This window comes from Rhinopithecus roxellana, chromosome 5, assembly GCF_007565055.1.
Source record: "Rhinopithecus roxellana isolate Shanxi Qingling chromosome 5, ASM756505v1, whole genome shotgun sequence".
NCBI lineage: Eukaryota > Metazoa > Chordata > Mammalia > Primates > Cercopithecidae > Rhinopithecus > Rhinopithecus roxellana.
In genome coordinates this window covers 65227120-65245713 of record NC_044553.1, presented here as the reverse complement: position 1 = coordinate 65245713, position 18594 = coordinate 65227120, and the positions used below count along the sequence as shown (strand labels likewise).

General features: G+C 33.1%; 1 protein-coding gene across 4 annotated transcripts in view; it reads right to left on the bottom strand.

Annotated features, from left to right (window-relative positions):
* Positions 1 to 18594, bottom strand: part of VPS13C (vacuolar protein sorting 13 homolog C) — a 190067-nt gene that overhangs the window by 16369 nt on the left and 155104 nt on the right. For all 4 annotated transcript variants that reach the window (XR_749201.2, XR_749202.2, XM_010374226.2 and 1 more), the window contains 14 exons: positions 15960 to 16101; positions 14517 to 14657; positions 13656 to 13737; positions 13471 to 13540; positions 12750 to 12861; positions 12517 to 12630; positions 10536 to 10675; positions 8888 to 8969; positions 7632 to 7745; positions 6759 to 6834; positions 5130 to 5293; positions 3856 to 3901; positions 1413 to 1536; positions 589 to 703 (listed from right to left, as the gene is read on the bottom strand). Coding sequence is in view for 2 of the 4 variants with exons in the window: in XM_010374226.2 (XP_010372528.1) it covers positions 589 to 703; positions 1413 to 1536; positions 3856 to 3901; positions 5130 to 5293; positions 6759 to 6834; positions 7632 to 7745; positions 8888 to 8969; positions 10536 to 10675; positions 12517 to 12630; positions 12750 to 12861; positions 13471 to 13540; positions 13656 to 13737; positions 14517 to 14657; positions 15960 to 16101 (1522 nt within the window). In the remaining 2 variants the exon portion in view is untranslated. The remainder of the gene's footprint in view (positions 1 to 588; positions 704 to 1412; positions 1537 to 3855; positions 3902 to 5129; positions 5294 to 6758; positions 6835 to 7631; positions 7746 to 8887; positions 8970 to 10535; positions 10676 to 12516; positions 12631 to 12749; positions 12862 to 13470; positions 13541 to 13655; positions 13738 to 14516; positions 14658 to 15959; positions 16102 to 18594) is intronic.

Genomic DNA, 18594 nt, shown 5'->3' with positions numbered 1-18594 from the left:
TAGAAAAATATTAATAAATTTCTTTTGGGGGAAAGCCTGTCATGGGAGAATAGCAATTTATATATGTATATATTATCGAAATATAATCAAGTTAAAACTAAAATAAAAGTCAAAAAGCTCTTAAATTTTCTTCAAGGTTTAACAAGATCTTAATTATATATAATCTTTTATTCTCTCATCTAGTTCTATTTACTGGAATAAATCTAGATTTACAAAGCAGTGCAAGTAAATTAATTTGGTTGGCAGAAATGGAAGCAATGAAGCTCCAATAATTAGCTACAAAGCAGGAAACCAAAATTAACAATGTTAACTAAATGAGCTATCACAGAAATAGTGACATAGCCTATGACTTAACATTATCTTTTCTGCGCACGACAAAAGCTTTGCTCCTAAGTAGAAAAAAAAATCATCTGTATTTTCCATTTAACACATGCTAAAATGAAAAACAAATAATCAAATTCTACCTACAAACTGTATAATACTTAAAGAAGTTCGTGAATCAGGAACTTTAAGAACCACCCATGAAATCCTGGGCCTAGAAATCATTAAAATTCCACTTCACTCGTGACCATGAAGAACAGAATTTACCTCAAGTAAGTCCGAGCCCTCAGATTCCTGTCTGTCATACGGACGAATGATGCCATCTTCGTGGATCAGGCGAGGGGGACGGAGACTAGATACTTCCTCAGTTGATTCTGCTGCCCTGAATAAGGCATCAGAGTAAGTGTAAGAAATTATGTGAGAGTCTTTCAAAATAATGTGTGTTGATAAATATATAAATATTTCACAAAAAACAATCATTAATTTTAAATAACTTTTCCCAAATAACGCAAAAGTATTAAAACCAAGTCTGTCTGACTCCAAGTCCCCCAACCTTCTCTAAAATAAAAAGAAATATCAAAATAATAAAAGCAGGGCCTAGCTCATCTACTCTTTGTATCCTTGGTGTCTAGCACAGTGCTTGGCACATGGTAGGTAATAAACATTTGTTGAATAAAGGGGAAATGCAGCCACAAAATATGTCTTTTCTTTTCTTTTTTTTTTGAGACAAAGTCTTACTCTGTCGCCCAGGCTGGAGTGCAGTGGCACGATCTCAGCTCAGCTCACTGCAACCTCCGCCTCCTGGGTTCAAGCGATTCTCATGCCTCAGCCTCCCGAGCAGCTAGGATTACAGGCGCCCACCACCACGCTCGGCTAATTTGTGTATTTTTAGTAGAGACGGGGTTTCACCATGTTCACAAAAAATGTCTTTTCTTACTCCTTTCTGGTGGCACTCTATGTTTAAAGCTACCACAGCTTTCAATTAGACTTTAAGATCCTTAGAAGCACTCAAATAATCTAATCTATTTATGTATTCCTTGTAAAAATTAGCACACAGACACATACCTTGCACACAGTATGTAATCAATTACCTCTGAATGCCTTGGAAAGTACTACTGGCCATATCTATGATTCCACCAGTTGGGCGAGCCACGGCACCCACAAGCCCTTTTCCAATTCCTTTAAAGAATCCAGCAGCGCCTTCCTTTTTGGCACCTTCAGAAAACCAATGACAATGAATGGATAAAGGTATTTTTAAATGAGCAAGTTTGAATTCAACCAAAACCTGGGTGAGATACTGAACTGTTTTACTCAGGAAGTTACAAAAATTTGGCTTTCTAAAGAAGTTAAATGTAATCCTAATGTGATAAAATAGTGGTTCTCAAAGTGTGTTAGAAATGCACATTCTTGGGCCCCACCCCAGACCTAGTGAATCAGAAACTCTGGGGGCGGGGCCAGCATTTATATTTTAATAAGCACTCCAGGTGATCCAGACACATGCTCAAGTTTGAGAGCTACTGATCTAGGAGTCTCATCAGTACCTGTAACTTGCAGGTGTAAGAAGGGACCAGAAAACGTTCTCTTTTTTAATGCTGACCATCAGATTTTTCAAGGAGTGTGCTTTTAAAAATATATATAACAACTTTATTGAAATACAGTTCATATACCATAAAATTTACCACTTAAAATGTACAAATTAAATTTTAGGATAAATTAGCTTTTAGTATGTTCAGACTTGCACAACTATCATCACAATCCATTTTTTAAAATGTTTATCATTTTAAAAAGAAACCCCCTTTCCCATTAGCAATCATTCCCTATTTCCCCCAACCTCTCCCCACCAAATCCTACCCAGTGTACCTCCATTCCTCCCTGCCCCTCCCCACCTCCAGACTAGGTAACCACCTAGAGATTCTTTCTATCCCTATGGATTTACCTATTCTGGACATTTCAGACAAATGGAATTATGTAATATGTGGTGTATTGTGACTTTTTTTTCAAGGTTCATCCAAATTTTGTAACAAGTACCAGTACATGATTCCTTTTTATGACTACTATTCTAATGTATGGAAATATCACCTTTTGTTTATTCATGCATCAGGTGATGGACATTTGGGTTGTTTCCATCTTTTGGTTATTCTGAATAATGGTGCTATGAACATTTGTGCACAGTTTGAACACCTGTTTTCAATTCTTCTGGGTGTAAACCTAGGAGTAGAATTGCTGGGACACATGGTGACTCTGTGTTTAACTTTTTGAAGCACTGACAGACTATTTTCCTCCAAAATGACTGTTATTTTACAGTCCCACCGGTAGTGTATGAGGGTTCCAATTTCTCCGCATCCTCTTAACACTTGATTCTAGCCATTCCAGTAGGTGTGCAATGGTATCTCATTATAGTTTTGACTCGCATTTCCCTATTGACTAATGATGTTTATCGTCCTTTTATGTGTTTATTGGCCATCTGTATATCTTCTCTGGAGAAATGTCTATTCATATCTTTTGCTCATTTAAAATTGTGTTATTTGTCTTTTTATTATTGATTTTTAATAGTTCTCTATATGTTCTAGATACATCTTTTATCACGTATATGACTTGCAAAAATTTTCTTCCGTTCTGTGGGCTGTCTTTTCCCTTTCTTCATGGTTGTCCTTTGAAGCACAAAAATTTTAAATGTGGATGAAGTTCAATTTATGTATTTGATGAAGTCCAATTTATGCTTCTTTTCTAGCAAAGTTTGGCCTAATCCAAAGTCATGAAGATTTACTCCTATATTTTCCTCTGAGTTTAACAGTTTTACTCTTACATTTAGGTATTTAATCCATTGTGAACTCATTTTTTATATATGGTACAGGTAGGGGTCCAATTTTGTTCTTTTGCTCATAGATATGAAGTTGTCCCAGCAAATCTGTTGAAGACGATTCTTTCCTATTAAATTATCTTGACATCCTTGTCGAAGATCAGTTAACCATAAGTAAGAGTCTATTTCTGGATCTTCGATTGTATCCCACTGTTCTATATGTCTATCCTTATGTTAGTACTACACTGTCTTAGTTACTGTAGCTCTACAGTAAGTTTTGAATTTGGGAAGTAGAAGTCCTCCAACCATGTTCTTTTTCAAGACTTTTTTGGCTATTTTGGATCCCCGGAATTGCAATATAAATTTTGGACTTGGCTTGTCAATTTCTGCAAAGAAACAAACTGGGATTTCGATAGGGATTGCATTGAATAAGCAATGTGCTTTTTTAATGGGATAAAAACAACAGCAAAAATGAGTAAATTGCTACCGAGGGCCCAAACAAATCCAGTTTATCTCTGGCCCTGCTAAAAATATCATTCAAAGTCTGAAGCATGATCTACTACTTAACCTCTCTACTTTCTGAGGAAAATATGTTCACTGAGCAACTTAAGGCTACGAATATAAAATTCAGACAGTAATTTTCTCAATCAAGTATCAGCAGCAATAACATCTATTATGTTTACTAAGTATCAAGTCTTCAGATATTGTAAAGGAAGGAAATATTTTCAACATACCTTCCACAGGTTTTGTTATTATTCCAGTCACTCCACCAACAACTCCCTGAAAGAGAAATCAATCATATAGTCTAGACTGAATGGAAGGTGTTTAATTTTAAACCAACCACTAGAGGTCTCTACAGACATACTGGAAATAACAACAACAAAAAAAATTGAAGACTTAACTTGATAATGTAAACAACATACACATATAAGTTAGCACTATGATTTTTCAAATAATATATCACAGCAAATCTTAAATGATTTATTCCTAGCGGAAATAAAATTTTATAAAAGAAACATGAGTAAAGCAGATAAAAGGATTTTGAATCTGGCTGTGATCCCAATCAGCTATGTAACCACGGGCAGTTGATAAAATCTCTTTAAGTCTCAGTTTCCACATCAGCAAAATGAGTGAGTCGAGCCAAATAATATTTACAATCTAATTATACATTTTAAGGAGATTACATTGTAACTCAGTGGAAGTGCAGAAAACTGAAAATAAAGGGCCCTCCCAAGGATAGGTAATAACCTGGCAAACAAAGTGCCTTAGTGACTATAACACCCAACATTACAAATTACTATCAAAAACACAGCAGTTTCCTGAAATCATTTCCAAAATTAAAACATGAATATTCTAATACATTCTTAATCATTGTGAAGTAATGGTAGTAAAACTACCTGTATATTCTATAAACACACAGAAAGGGAACTGATGGATACACACTTAAATTGGAAACAGATGAGAGGTGATTAAAGAGTATTCTAGCCTTACTCATGTTTTATTTACTTATTAACAGAATAACTTTTAAGTTCTTATAATTATTTACAAGAATATTCATACATCACCTGTATAATTAAGCAGTATTCATATATTACCTATATAATTTTAAACATATTAGAAAGTAATGAAAGGCAGTTCCTGGTTTATCAACAATTAACTTTCACACATCCCTTCCACAGAAAGTCAATCACTGATGACCTGAAGAGCTCCTTCTCCCTCTAGTTTCCATCGGTACCATGTATCTCTGCTTCTCACTTCCTCACCTTCTACACCAGTGCTAACTTGTCATCATTACAGTTTTACGAAATCTGGCAATTCAGGGGATAGATCTGGTGGTGACAATGGGGAAGGGGAGCAAAAAGGAAACTGGAAAGTCCATAATTTATCGTTATTTCTATTCTGACAGGCCTAAACTCATAAGTAGCATTCTAAGTTTCACACAACCAGCTAGAATAAATTTTTTTTTTTTTTTTAGTTGCAGATTTCTTAGATTCAGCAGAGAACTTACTCGCAGAAAGCCCTTTCCTCCTCTGGCCAGGCTGTCTCCAAAATCTTTGGGCTGTCGACTCAACTCTTCTCTTCTTTTTTGCTGATATTCCTTGTCCATTGTAATTGCTGCCAAACCTTTCCCAACAGAACCAGTGATTCGAGATACAACTCCTGCTGCACCACCTATCAAAGACAAGGGATTAATATCTAGAATATACAAGGAACTCAAACAACAGCAAGAAAACAAATAATCTTAAAATAGGCAAACAATCTGAATAAATATTTCTCAAAAGGAGACATACAAATGGCCAACAAGTATATGAAAAAATGTTCAAGATCAATAATCATCAGGAAAGTGCAAATCAAAACCATAGTGAGATATTATCTCACCCCAGTTAGAATGGTTATTAGAAAAAAGACCAAAAAAAAATCACAAACGCTGTCAAAGAAGTGAAGAAAAGGGAATGCTTATACCCTGAGAGTGGGAATATAACTTAATACAGCTATTAATGGAAAACAGTATGGAGGCTCCTCAAAAAATGAAAACTAGAACTACCATATGATCCAGCAATCCAACTACTGGGTATATATCCAAAAGAAAAGAAAACAGTATATCAAGAGATGTCTGCACTCCCATGTTTACTGCAGCACTAGTCACAATAGCTAAGATATACAATCAATCTAAGTGTCTATCAATGGATGAACGGATAAAGAAAATGTGACACACACACACACACACACACACACACACACACAATGGACTACTACTCAGGCATTAAAAAAAAAAAAAAAGAAATCCTTTCATTCACAGCAACTTGGATGAGCCTGGAGGACATTATGTTAAGTGAAATAAGTCTGGCACAGAAAAACAAATACTGCATGTTCTCATTCACATCTGAGAGCTAAAGAAGTTGAACTCATAGAATGAGAGAGTAGAACTCTGGTTATTAAAGGCCGAGATGGGTAGGGGGAGAAGAGGATAGGGAGAGATTGGTTAATGGATACAACATTACATCCAGATAGGAGAATAAGTTCTAATGTGCTATAGCACTGTAGGGTGACTATAGTTAACAACAACTTATTGTATGTCTTCAAATAGCTAGAAGAGAGGGTTTGAATGTTCCCAACACAAAGAAATGGTAACTGTTCGAGGTGATAAATAGCTAATTACCAGATTTGATCACTACCCAGTGTATACATGTATCAAAATATCACTCTATACCCCATAAACATATACAATCATGTGTCAATTAAAAATAAAATAAAAAAATTTTTAAGGCTCAGAGAAGTTACACTGTTTATATAAACAGCATTATCACAATATACAGCATGCAATTGGTTTAAACTAATAGGTGCTTAAAATTCTGCCTCATACAAAAAATGCAGAAATTAATTTTTCCCATCTAACAAGAAAAGGAATAAAATTATTTAAAGTACATTTATTCAACACTACAAAGACATATTAAAAAACCAGCAGTCCACTGTTAACTTATTTTCCATTTAAAAACAAGGAAACATGTCTTTTAAAAGGGATTATTAAGAAAGTGATCCCTCCTTTATTAAATAAAAGCATTTGTTTTTCATAACAACATATTTCATAACAATATAATTAAAAAAATACACATATACACAAATATGTGATACATACCTACTGTGTGTCCAAAGAGACTTCTCACTCCAATCACTAACCCCTCTGCAAATTCTTCAGGGCCTTGAACAGCACCCTGGCAAAAAAAAAAAAAAAAAAAAAAAAAAAAAAAATCTTATTATTTAAAATTTAAATAAGTTTAAGACTTTTAATTTAGTAGTTCAGGGTTTGCCTGAAGAATCCAAATCTGTAAAAATCTATAAACACTGTGATGAATCAATTTTCACCTCTACCCCAAATATGGATAGAATATCTATTGTGTTTGAAGATACTTTCAACCTACCTGATCTTAGCAAATTCTTTAAGTCAAAAATTGGATAGGTATAAACCACTGGCTTCAATTGCAATTTGAAGTTGGCCTCCCAGAACTAAGTTTCATCAGATTGCTAAAACAAGTTGCAATGATAAGAGTAGGAGAGTCCACAGATTTTTTTTACTGTCTTATTCTCCCATTTATTTTCTCTGCTTTATTCTTCTAAAACCCTCATACACTGGGCTGGCTGCTAGACCCTTTAAATGGAGGGGAATAGGTTAGATGAAAGCTTGAATATGAAACAAACTTTGCTTTCAGTTCCCTATTAGTCCCTTCCGCAATGGTGGAACAGTCTTGAAAGTCTTAATCTACCCAGCACTCTAAATATTCTTACAACTACATTAAATCCTGGCAAATGTGGGCAGTGCTCATTAAATTCTAAACAATCATCCAGTGCTATCTCATGTAACTTTAAATAAAAATATTAAATTGATATACTTTTGTGATTTGAACATTATTCAATTCCCAGATACAATTACAATGCAAATTACTATCTGTTATTAAAAAAGAGAACATCCATTTTTCTACACCTATCCTTAAAATAAGTAAGAGGTCAATACCTGGAAGGGTTCATAGAATAAAGCTTCAACTCCTTCAGACAGACCTCTAATTAATCCAAATGGGTTTCCAAGTACATCTAACCCCAATACAAGGACATACATCTGTTTCAAGAACTAAAAAAGAAAAAAAAAATTAAATTAAGTCCTTCACAACTGTTTTAAGAAACATTATAATAAAATAGAAAAAAAAAGAGATTTACTGATAAAATTAAGTTTGTGTTAAAAGAAAGCTGTAGGGAATAACCACCACAACATCCACTAATTGATCTTTTACTCTGTTCCAGGCACTATGCCAATACTTTACAAACAGCTTTTAAATTAAACAGAACTGGTTTGACACACAGGCTGCCACGTAGCAGTTATGTGACCTTCTACAAGTTATTTAGTATCTAACAGCCTGTCTTCTAATCTATAAAATGGAAGGTTAGGCTGGGTGTGGTGGCTCATGCCTGTAATCCCAACACTTTGGAAGGCTGAGATGAGAGGATCACTTGAGGCCAGGAGTTAATGACCAGCCTGGGCAACACAGTGACACCCTGTCTCTATAAAAACTTAAAATTTTTTAAAAAGGGAAGTTACACTGTCCTTGCATGGGTGAGTATGCATATTAAATGAATACATAATTCAGTAACTGTTAGTTGTTTTTATTATTACTTTACCATCATTATTATTAATAAATTAGATGGAAAATAATTAACCAAAACAAAAAATAAGGGAAAACATACCCTCATTTTAACATGTAACTTTCATAATGTCTGTATATGTCACAGGAGAAAGAACATTCCAGCAGTGGAAGGAAAGGAAATGTCACCCTGCAGTTCCATGGTATAGCAATTGTACCAAACTGACCTGCAACAACTACTGACTGTCTCTATGCATACATACTTGAACCACAGAGTAACTGAGGCACAGGGAGGAAACGGGCTTAGAATTCTGCTTGCAATTCACTAGATTATATTCAGAAACTATAATCACTGAAGAAATCAAGTGTAATGACCATAAAGTCACTATTCTTTCCCAAAGTGGTAAAAGTATAATTGCAAAGTCAAAAAAGGAACTGGAGGAAAATTTTCAAAAGGTGTATAAAGAGGGGTAGAACTAAAGAAATAGAAATTAATCATTGAAGAAAACCACTAAATAAGGAGATTTCAAACTGAGGTAAATTATATAAACATTACTGCATACTATACAGTCACATGCAAATGTTTTGATATTTTATGAAGTATATTCCTTATGAAATACTGATAGGAAATTACCTGTTCACTGTAATGCCTAACAACACTCCACATAAGCTGATCTCTCTTGTAAAATTGGTATCGAATTTCATAATAAGCAAGCCTGGGAGGAGAAAAAGGAAAGATTCAAAGATACTTATATTAAAAAAAAGGGGGACTTAAAATTTGAATGACAGCTAATGCTAATCATAGCCTATTCTTTCACAATTTACTTTGTACATTTACCACATAACAATTTATGATTGTCTTAATAATGGTTACTAAATTATTATAAAAACAGTGCACAAGTTTTTCATATATGCATAAAGAGTGAGGAGATTCTTTAAAAGTCAACCATCGTCCCACCGCATAGTGGATTTTAAAGGTTTATTTTCTTATTTCCCACTTTGAATTCTTTCTTTTCTTTTATATGCAATGATAAAATGTTTAAAACATTTTGTATGCCCTGTTTACACTCAAAATTGTGGAGAAGTATTTCTTTTATGTTATTTAAAACTCTACATAAACATTTTAAACAGAAGCATAACATGTTACCATGTGGCAGTGTCATAACAAGCAATTCTTCCACTGTCAGACATTTCCAATTTTTGGTAAAATAATTAATGATGCCATGTGTATGTTGAATATAACTATTTGGTTGAACTTCAAGATTAGATTACTTTTTGGAAAGAATTTCCAAAAAGAGAATTACTGAATGAAAAGCAACAAAACATTTAAGGCTCCTAACAAATGTAGTTTTCCACTTACACCAACAGTATTTAAAAAGTGCCTATTTCTTAGAACCACCCCTGACTAGTATTAAATAGGATTTTAAAATGGAATCGCTCATATTTTAAAATCTTTGATAAGTTGCTTTAATTTGCATGTATTCTTTGATAAATAATGATGCCATCATTGTGTTTTCCCTTTTGCTAATTTCTCCTATTGTTCTCTGGCCACTATACCATTAGAATCTAGGTTTTTCTTATCAATGTTTAATATTAAGATAATAGTCCTTTCTCTGTCATTATATTTTCCCAGTCTTTTGTTTTTAATTATTTTCATTGATTTTGTTGAAAAGTATTTGATTTTTATGTGGTTAAATATATCTTTTATTTTCCATTGAAATGTTTTCCATTGCTTTTAAACTTAGAAAGACATCCTCTATTCAGAGATGTCTTTTTTTTTTCTTTTTTTTTTTTGTCTTTTCAGTTTAGGTTTTATATTTTATCATTCGTTTTCTGTGAAATTTAGTAGTGTACATGTAAGGTAAAAATGATCTACAGGGATTTTTTTTTCACCCAGATAATTACTTGTTCCAATACCATTGTTGAACTGCAATTCAATAACAATTTATTTAATGTATACATATCTAGCATTACGTATCTCTGAATATAACATGTTTTAAAAATGGTCAATTTACAATATATGACTTAAAAATTCAATTATTTTTCTATATCCACGTATTATCTAGATATGAGTAATCAAAGAAAACAAGACTCTTCACCTTATCATTATGAATACAATAAGCATTCCTAAAGAGTATAATCACAAATGGACCAAATTCTCCAAATGTAAGTAGTAAAGTTATCCTTTTCCTAAGCTAACATCGCACAAGTGGAGAGAATTAATCTCCAGAAACATGACCTTGGTACACCTGCTTCCCAATGTACTCTAACAGAAGTCTTACTTGAATATAAGGTCATCCACATCAGTCAGAGTAGCACCTATGCTTTTCAACAGCAAGTTGACAGACTGAACTGCAAACATTTCCTGTTTTTCTTTGTCTGATCCTTCACCTCCGGAACCCAAAGACAAACTCAAATGCAACTAAAAGAAAAATAATGTTCAATAAATGAAAGCTAAAAGTGAAAATTTTACATATTTAGGATCCAGGTAGTCCAGAAACAAACCAAAAAAAGTCTTTCGATTAGAGTCCTAGTGAAAGCTATTATTTGATACTATACATTATAGCAGAACAACCCACTTACACTTGATTCTCTTTGCTTTTTAAAAAAATACAAATTAGTCTGATCCAAAAATAGAGTTCTAATTTTTGCAATGTATATAAATGCTATTGTATTCATATGAAGGAGACCAACACACTTTACAAAAATGTCATAATCATTTTAAGAAGAAAAACATGTCAACTGGCACACAAGTAATCTGCCAGTCAAAACAGATAATAACAATAACATGACAATTAAGGTAAGTTAGCAAGTTGTTAAGTTTTTAAAAGTATAATAAGGTTTTCAGCTTCCACAGACCCTCCAACTTAGTATTTAAACATGAGATTTCAGATCCTCATTTAGCTGCTACTTCGTACTGAACCATCATTAGTGCAACAGCACAAGAAGATACAGGCAAAAAGTAATTCAACATGTGTAAAGTAGATGAATTTCCTTTCTCATTTTGTCATTTCCTAGCCATATTAACTAACTAATATAGAGCTCAAGTAAAGTGGACTTCGGGCAAGGCCAGGAAAGCCTGTGGTTGTTTTTTTCTTTCATGTGACCTTCTGCCCACATGAAGAGTCTGGGAGTGTTGGGATCCAGGAAAGGTAACCACGGGTAAACAGTGATCCAGCCTTTCCCTAGGGCATCGTCACTATGGGCTATGAAAATAATTGTTGTTCATAATCTTTACCATTAGACTTCATGGCTCAATTCCCACTGTGCCTAAGAACACAAATAGGTAAATTATCAATCATTAATATCCCTCTAGAATACAATATCCATGAAGCTATTTTATACCTCCACAGCAACTTTCATAATAAGCATTCAGTAAATATTTGTTTCAGGTGTGATTCAATCCCACAAATAACTGATTTTCACTTAAAAGTGAAAAAGAAATGGTATATTACCTATCACATAAAACATTATCAATTTTAAACCTGACACTATCAATGTCTGATATCACCAAACTGATATACCAATTTAAAATAATAATTTCATTTTAGAAATCCATTCATTTAGCTGAAGAACCGGTAAATGCAATTGAAAGTAATGTGCTGTAAACAGTTTTTGAGAATGTAAAGGATCATCAATATTTTAAAGAGTTACTTAATTATAAATCTGGCCCATTACACAAGTTTAGAGCATTATGGTTGATAGCATTTGTGAATTTACTAAGCAGTCACCTTCTCCTATAAAAGCTAAAAAGAACAACAAAAGGGAAAAAAGAAATGAGTTCATAAAGTACAAAATCAGGCAAATGAAAGGTATCCAATTTTCCACTCCCTTAGTTACAATCAAATTTTGGAAGGGGGGAAAACACCACATCAACAGTATAGTACCTACTTCAGCGTTTTTGCATTCTGGTTACGGCACCTATTATAGCTCTCTGTTTAGACAGTGATAGTAGTTACAAAGTGCAACCAAAACATTAAACGTTGGCAAGCACTTCTACGCTTAATTAAAAAATGCCTTTGTCAGCTTCTTCTTTGAATAAGGGGGTTATTAATTCAAGACTGGAAACATGCTCTGGTGGTTTCTCTGTGGAATTATGGCTGTGCATATGTTACAGAGAATTGTCTTAATTATTTCGATTAATCAAATAAAATTCCCACCAAATACATGATGCAACAAATTAAAATCTACGATGGTCCACAGACCCTTTAAAAAGTTCTACAATAACTTCACTAAGTTTTCAAATCAATAATTACAACAAACCTTCACAGGAGAAATATGGAAATGTTCAAAGAAACTAAGAATTGACATATCAGTCATTGAAGTCTCCATTAATTCTGCATTTAGAGCATCAATATCTTGTTGGATTAACTTTGTCTGAAAAAAATAAAATCAAGAATTTCTATTTTAATTTTTTTCTCTATTATAGTTAGCTCAAAAAAGGCTGATTTAAATTTTTTTAATTTTATATTTTCCCCAGAAATGAAAATTTTTACCCGTCTTCTTTCAGCTTCAGGATCTGTTGTTGGGGTAAACAGTACAATAACAGCTCCTAGAAACCCCTGATCAATTTTTAAGGCCATTTCCTGAATGAGGACCATAAAATACCTAAGGAAAAAAAATTTAAGATGGAAAAGGATTTCTACCAAATCTTTTAATTTTTGATGTTAAAACTTTGATTTTAGTGAAAAGCCACAGTTATATCTTGTTCCTTCATCTCCTAAAAATTATGTTAATAAGATCAAAGTCTTCTCAGATTGAGACCTTTTCACTGGAGTGAAAGCTTCACTCAGGGTAATATTGCTGCATTAACACTTAGCACTTACAGTCCCAAATGCTACATTCATCACGTCACAGATGAAACAAATACAACTAGATCATGTAGCATGTATGATCCAATTTTTAAAGTTCACAGCGATTACATTAAAGAACACAGCTCACAAATACATATCATTTAGATTTCACTTACTATTTTATATTCTAATTGGAGTTATAAAGGGAAGAAGATACTTGAAGAAATTCTACACTTTAAAATATGTAGAGACTACTACTAAAATAAGTTGAAGCATAAAAGATTACTTGACCAAAAGTGAATTAAAAGGTTCAGTTGGAAAACACTTTTTACATGAAAGTCACTTTCAAAAAGAGTGAGATTTATTTTCAGAGTAGATTCTCATTTTAAATTCCTTTAGAGAAACAGCAAGAATCTTTACTTACTTGAACTGTAAGACTTTACTGTACTCATTAAATCTTGTGATGACACTCACATCAATGAAAGGCTTGGGCTCTAAGAGGAAGAAGTAACACATGAAAAAAAAATAATGCTTTATACTAGGTCAAACTAATGCCTATTTAACTTTTATAAATAAGTTATATCTATGTCACAACTTATTTCTTTTTACCTGAATCTAAAGCAATAGATTTTGGAGGGGCAACAGGATGAAATACAACAGGGAACATTGCACCTGGCAACTGATTATCAACCTGAAAGAAAAGAAAACCAACTTAGCAAGATTTCAAATAATTTAAACTTTTAGTTTCAAAGATAACGTTATAGAAGAGGCCACTACTTTCATCATAATTAAGTGTCTAGTGTCTGCGTGTATATATGGTGTAATTAGAAGTTTCATTTTAAACCTGTAAACGTTATATACTTCAGCAAGGGTAAGGCTTTAAATAAAGGACTATATAAATACTCTCATAATTGTATTAACAGTGTGCAATATGTACATCATTAATGAAAATACTTGTATCTATGGATCCCGCAAGATTTCAATTCTCTACGGTTTAAATAAAATATAAGTGGAAACTGAATATGAAATTAGGGAATAAGGTAAAAAGAAAAAGAATGAAAGTAGGTTAAACAGTACTTAACAGCTAAAAGGAAGGAAGGAAGGGAGGGATGCTGGGAGGGAGCAAGCAAGCATCCAAAAGGAACCTCCAGCAAAGTTCTGCTCTCTGCCCTGAAGAATGACAAAGGAAAATCTTATATGGGGGTCCCATGACAAATTCAAAGGAACATTTAAAAATAACAATCTCAGTGCAAGAAAACCCTTTTGCAGGCTAATTGATCAAAATTAGTCTTAACAGTCACGAAGTTTATATGTAAGATGTTGAATAAACAGGATATGTGGAAGAAGGGGAAAAAACATACAAAGAAAAGATACCAATTACCATGTAAACTATGAAGTTGTAAAAAAGAAATTTCATTCCCAAGATTCCCAAAGTGATGATAAATACTTATTTGAGGATGACAACGTTACCTGAAGCCAGTACAACCTGGCCCTTAAACTTCTCTGGTGAGAAGATTGCTTAAATTCAATCTGAATTCCTGATAAAAAGTCTCGTTTAATAGGGCAACGAATAGGGAGGCGCATCTCCATTGGATCTTTATCAAAATTGACCTGGAAAAAAAGCACATGGTTTTGTGATGAGCTGATATTAGCACAGTAGCTATTCTATTTTAAATATGTTTATTGATCAAATTGAAAAAAATCTTTATCTTTGTGTCTCACCAACAGATCTTAACAAGACAACAATTGTGAAACTTTTCAAGTATAGAAACTATAGTTTACAAAACATGCTTTATGTAAAAGAAACCTTCTTCAAATAATGAATAGTTCCAGATAATTCTTTTTTTTTTTTTCTTGAAACGGGGTCTTGCTGTCACAAGTGCAGTGGCAAAATCACAGCTCACTGCAGCCTCAACCTCCTGGCTTCAAGTGATCCTCCTGCCTCAGCCTCCCAAGCAGCTGAGACTACAGATGTGACACCATGCCCAGCTAATTTTAATTTTTATTATCTTTTTTGTGTAGAGACAAGGTCTTACTATGTTGCCCAGGCAAGTCTCAAACTCCTGGCCTCAAGTGATCCTCCTGCCTCAGCCTCCTAAAGTACTGGGATTACAGGTGTGAGCCACTGCACCTGGCCCCAAGATAATTCTAAACAAATCTGTTTTGCAACCAATAATTGATAGCTTAGTCATGTCTGACACTAATTATATATTTTTTATCATTTAAGTATGGCCAAAATTGATGGGGGTGGTGTGGAATGTAACTGGTGACAGTGCTACCCAAACCATCAGACAACAATGACAAAGAGTGACCAAACTGCATGATTAAACCAGAGCAAGCTGGAAATTGCAGTCAAGCTTCTTCAGCCTTCCTGGAGCATAGGTGACTTTTAGTTTTAACTGTGTAAGGGCCCAGGTGGAGTGCATCTTTATTTGTGAATGCCTACTCATGTCCAACAATCACTCACATTTATTGAATTTACTTGAGCAGGTTTTTGTAATTTCCTCAATGAAACATGTAATTTTACACAGTCTTTATTTAGCAATATGTATTGGTGTCATTCAAAATATTAAAAAAAAATTTCAATGAAGCAATCTTCTTCCTAATAATTCTGAAAACAAGTTCCATAAGACTATCTGATTTGTTAATAGAATTATAAAAATATAAAAATGCAATAAAATTATTAAAACACCGATTTAAATCCTGTTTCACAGTATATGATTAAACAACAATATGTTTTAATTAAAAATATACTTATGTGTATCAGTCACACCAATCCTATTAAGAAATAAAAGTTTATCTACTAATAAGTTCATTTTTGCACACGTCTTTACTTGGGCACTACAATTTTACTTACTACCACCACCAGGAAAATACACATATAAAAATCAAAACAAAAGAATTTTGGTATACCTCAAAATTATTATCTAGCTTAATCCAGCCATGGTCTCTTGATATTTGATGTTTCTGATAGGATTGTTCCAATAAGATTATCTGCTTTTGACTAAATGGCTTCCATTTCCGTTTTGGTTTCATCTCCCAAACAACACCAGAACTGAATAATTCACACAAAAAAATTAAATTAGCAATATGTATTTAGATCTGTGGAACTTTATGCAACTCCAGATTATTGTAACTATTATTTTCCTATGAAAATTACATTGGTATAAGGAACTTCTTAAAGTAACGAACTATACCTGTGTTGCAAGAGTACAAAAATAAAAAAGGCAGGCAAGAAAATAACTTTTTCTATCAATGTTGACATCAATCAATTAAGGGACTGGCAAACTTTTTCTGCAGAGGGCCATATATTAAATAGTAAATATTTTAGGTTTTCTGGACTGAGACAAAATTCAAGTTATTAGATAGGCAACTTAGATACAAAAGAGAGAAAAAACTCCCATAAATTTTTAATTGATGAAATTTAGAATATAAAATAATTAAGAGCAATTCTTAAAAACAAGTCTATTAATGAAAAAATAAACTTCTTTTGTGAAAGTAGCATGTCACTTAGTGTTATTTATTACCAAAATCTATCGCAAATGTTCATCTATTAATGGTAATCTGTAATGAGCATCTTTAAAAATACCATTTCACACAGATAGGTGCTGCCAAATACTGACATTGATCAATGAGAATTTATTTTCCTTGAGCATATATATCACTTGGAAGGCATTTATAAAATTCTATTAAATTATTCTCTTGATATTTGCCTTTTAGTATATTAATACATTACAGGTCAATCACTTCCAATTTAAAGTTAGGTAGAAGCTCCTCAATTGCACAAACGAATTGTGAAATGAGGAAATTTCCTTACACCTGCATTGAGGTCAGAAAAAATGTTGCTGGAACTGGAGTTGCAGGCCATAAAATATATCCTCTCCAAATATATGCGGAAGTGGAGATTTTGCTTCATGTTTTAACTTTGGACAGCACAGGAAGTACATGGAATATCTTGATATTACTTGAGATTCAAACATTAGTTGTCTTCAAAATTGACTATACTGTAGTATAAATTTTTCACATAAGCACTGTCTTCCAATTTTAGCTTGAAATTCATTTAAAAAATCATCAGTTCTGCAATTATGCAACAAAAACTAATTTCCAAAGCCACTATTATTGCATCATTAATTCTGCAACAAAAATTAATTTCCAAAGCCACTATTATTGGTGTTTAATAATAGTGGTTGAGGGTGGTTCTTTTTGTTCAAAAAAATTTTAATCCTGGCCCAGAACTCAAAGAGTACAATAAAAAGTTACTGCTGCTAACCCATCAAACTGCTATGTGGTAACCCAAGTTAGAACATTCAGATTCTAGTTCCGGCAAAAATTCACAGAACTGATGATAGTTAAGTCCACAAGACTTAATAAAGTTTACTATTTGACACTAATGGTTTGATAACAAAAGGTGGACTGAAATATTTTCTACTAAGTACCTGCTCACAAATAATACAATAGGCTTTAAATGCTTTACCTTTTCACCAGCTTTATGAATTTGTCCAACTAAGTCTTTTTCTGTTCCACAAATATTTTTCCCATAATCAGTTGTATCTATCTTCAGGTTATACTGAATCAGTATTTCATCAGCTTGTTTGAAAATATTCTCACTTATAGTTGTCCTAGGCAAACTATTTATAGAGGTTAATCCTTTAGTCACTTCAAACTCAGTGCTGACTTCTCAAATATACAACTGAACAGTATTGGTAACATCTGTTGACTCATCAAGAGCCAAGGGAAACCACTCAATATTATTTGCCTTGTTTTTTAAATTGACTATTGATGTTGTTCAGAATGTCTTCAATTCTTTAAGCAACTGTTCCTACCGAAAGGCTAATGGCCTTAAACAAGTTCATTTTCTCTGGATACATTTCTTTAGCTGCTGCAATCAGACATAATTCAAGTAACTCACCATTGGTAAAAGACTTAAAAGACTTTCCTGGCTTGGCTAACAAATAAGTTACTCAGAAACTCACTTTGCTTGCAGCCTCATTATTGTTTTTTATATTTGTGAAGATATTCTGTGTGATGATATATTTTGCCTTAAATTTTCTAATTTTTCTGGCCATTGCTTTCCTGTGATTTGGAAATGTTATGGTAAGGGCTTAGTTTGGAAACTATATTGTCAATATATGTTGTATTACTTCAGCACAGCTGTAGTTTCATAACATAGTAAAATAATGCTTTTTTAAATAAGAAGATAATCCACATTTCATTATGCCCTAAAAGAATAACATTCAAAGTCCACTTTTCTATTGTTTTGGTATGATGGATATATATCAGTAATAAAAAAAAATGCTGTAGAACAATATGCATGAACTCAAACACGCTGTGATTTGCAATGCACTGAGTAGCAATGTCAGAGTAGCCATGCAAAATAACAGAAATCACTGTGTCCCAACAAAACATTATTTATGGGAAATAAACTGAATTTCATAATTTTCATGTGTTATTTTCTTTTAATTTTTTTCAACTATTTACAAATGTAAAACAAATTATTCTTAAGTCAAAAGCTGTACAAAAACAGGCACTGGATTAGATTTGGCTCACA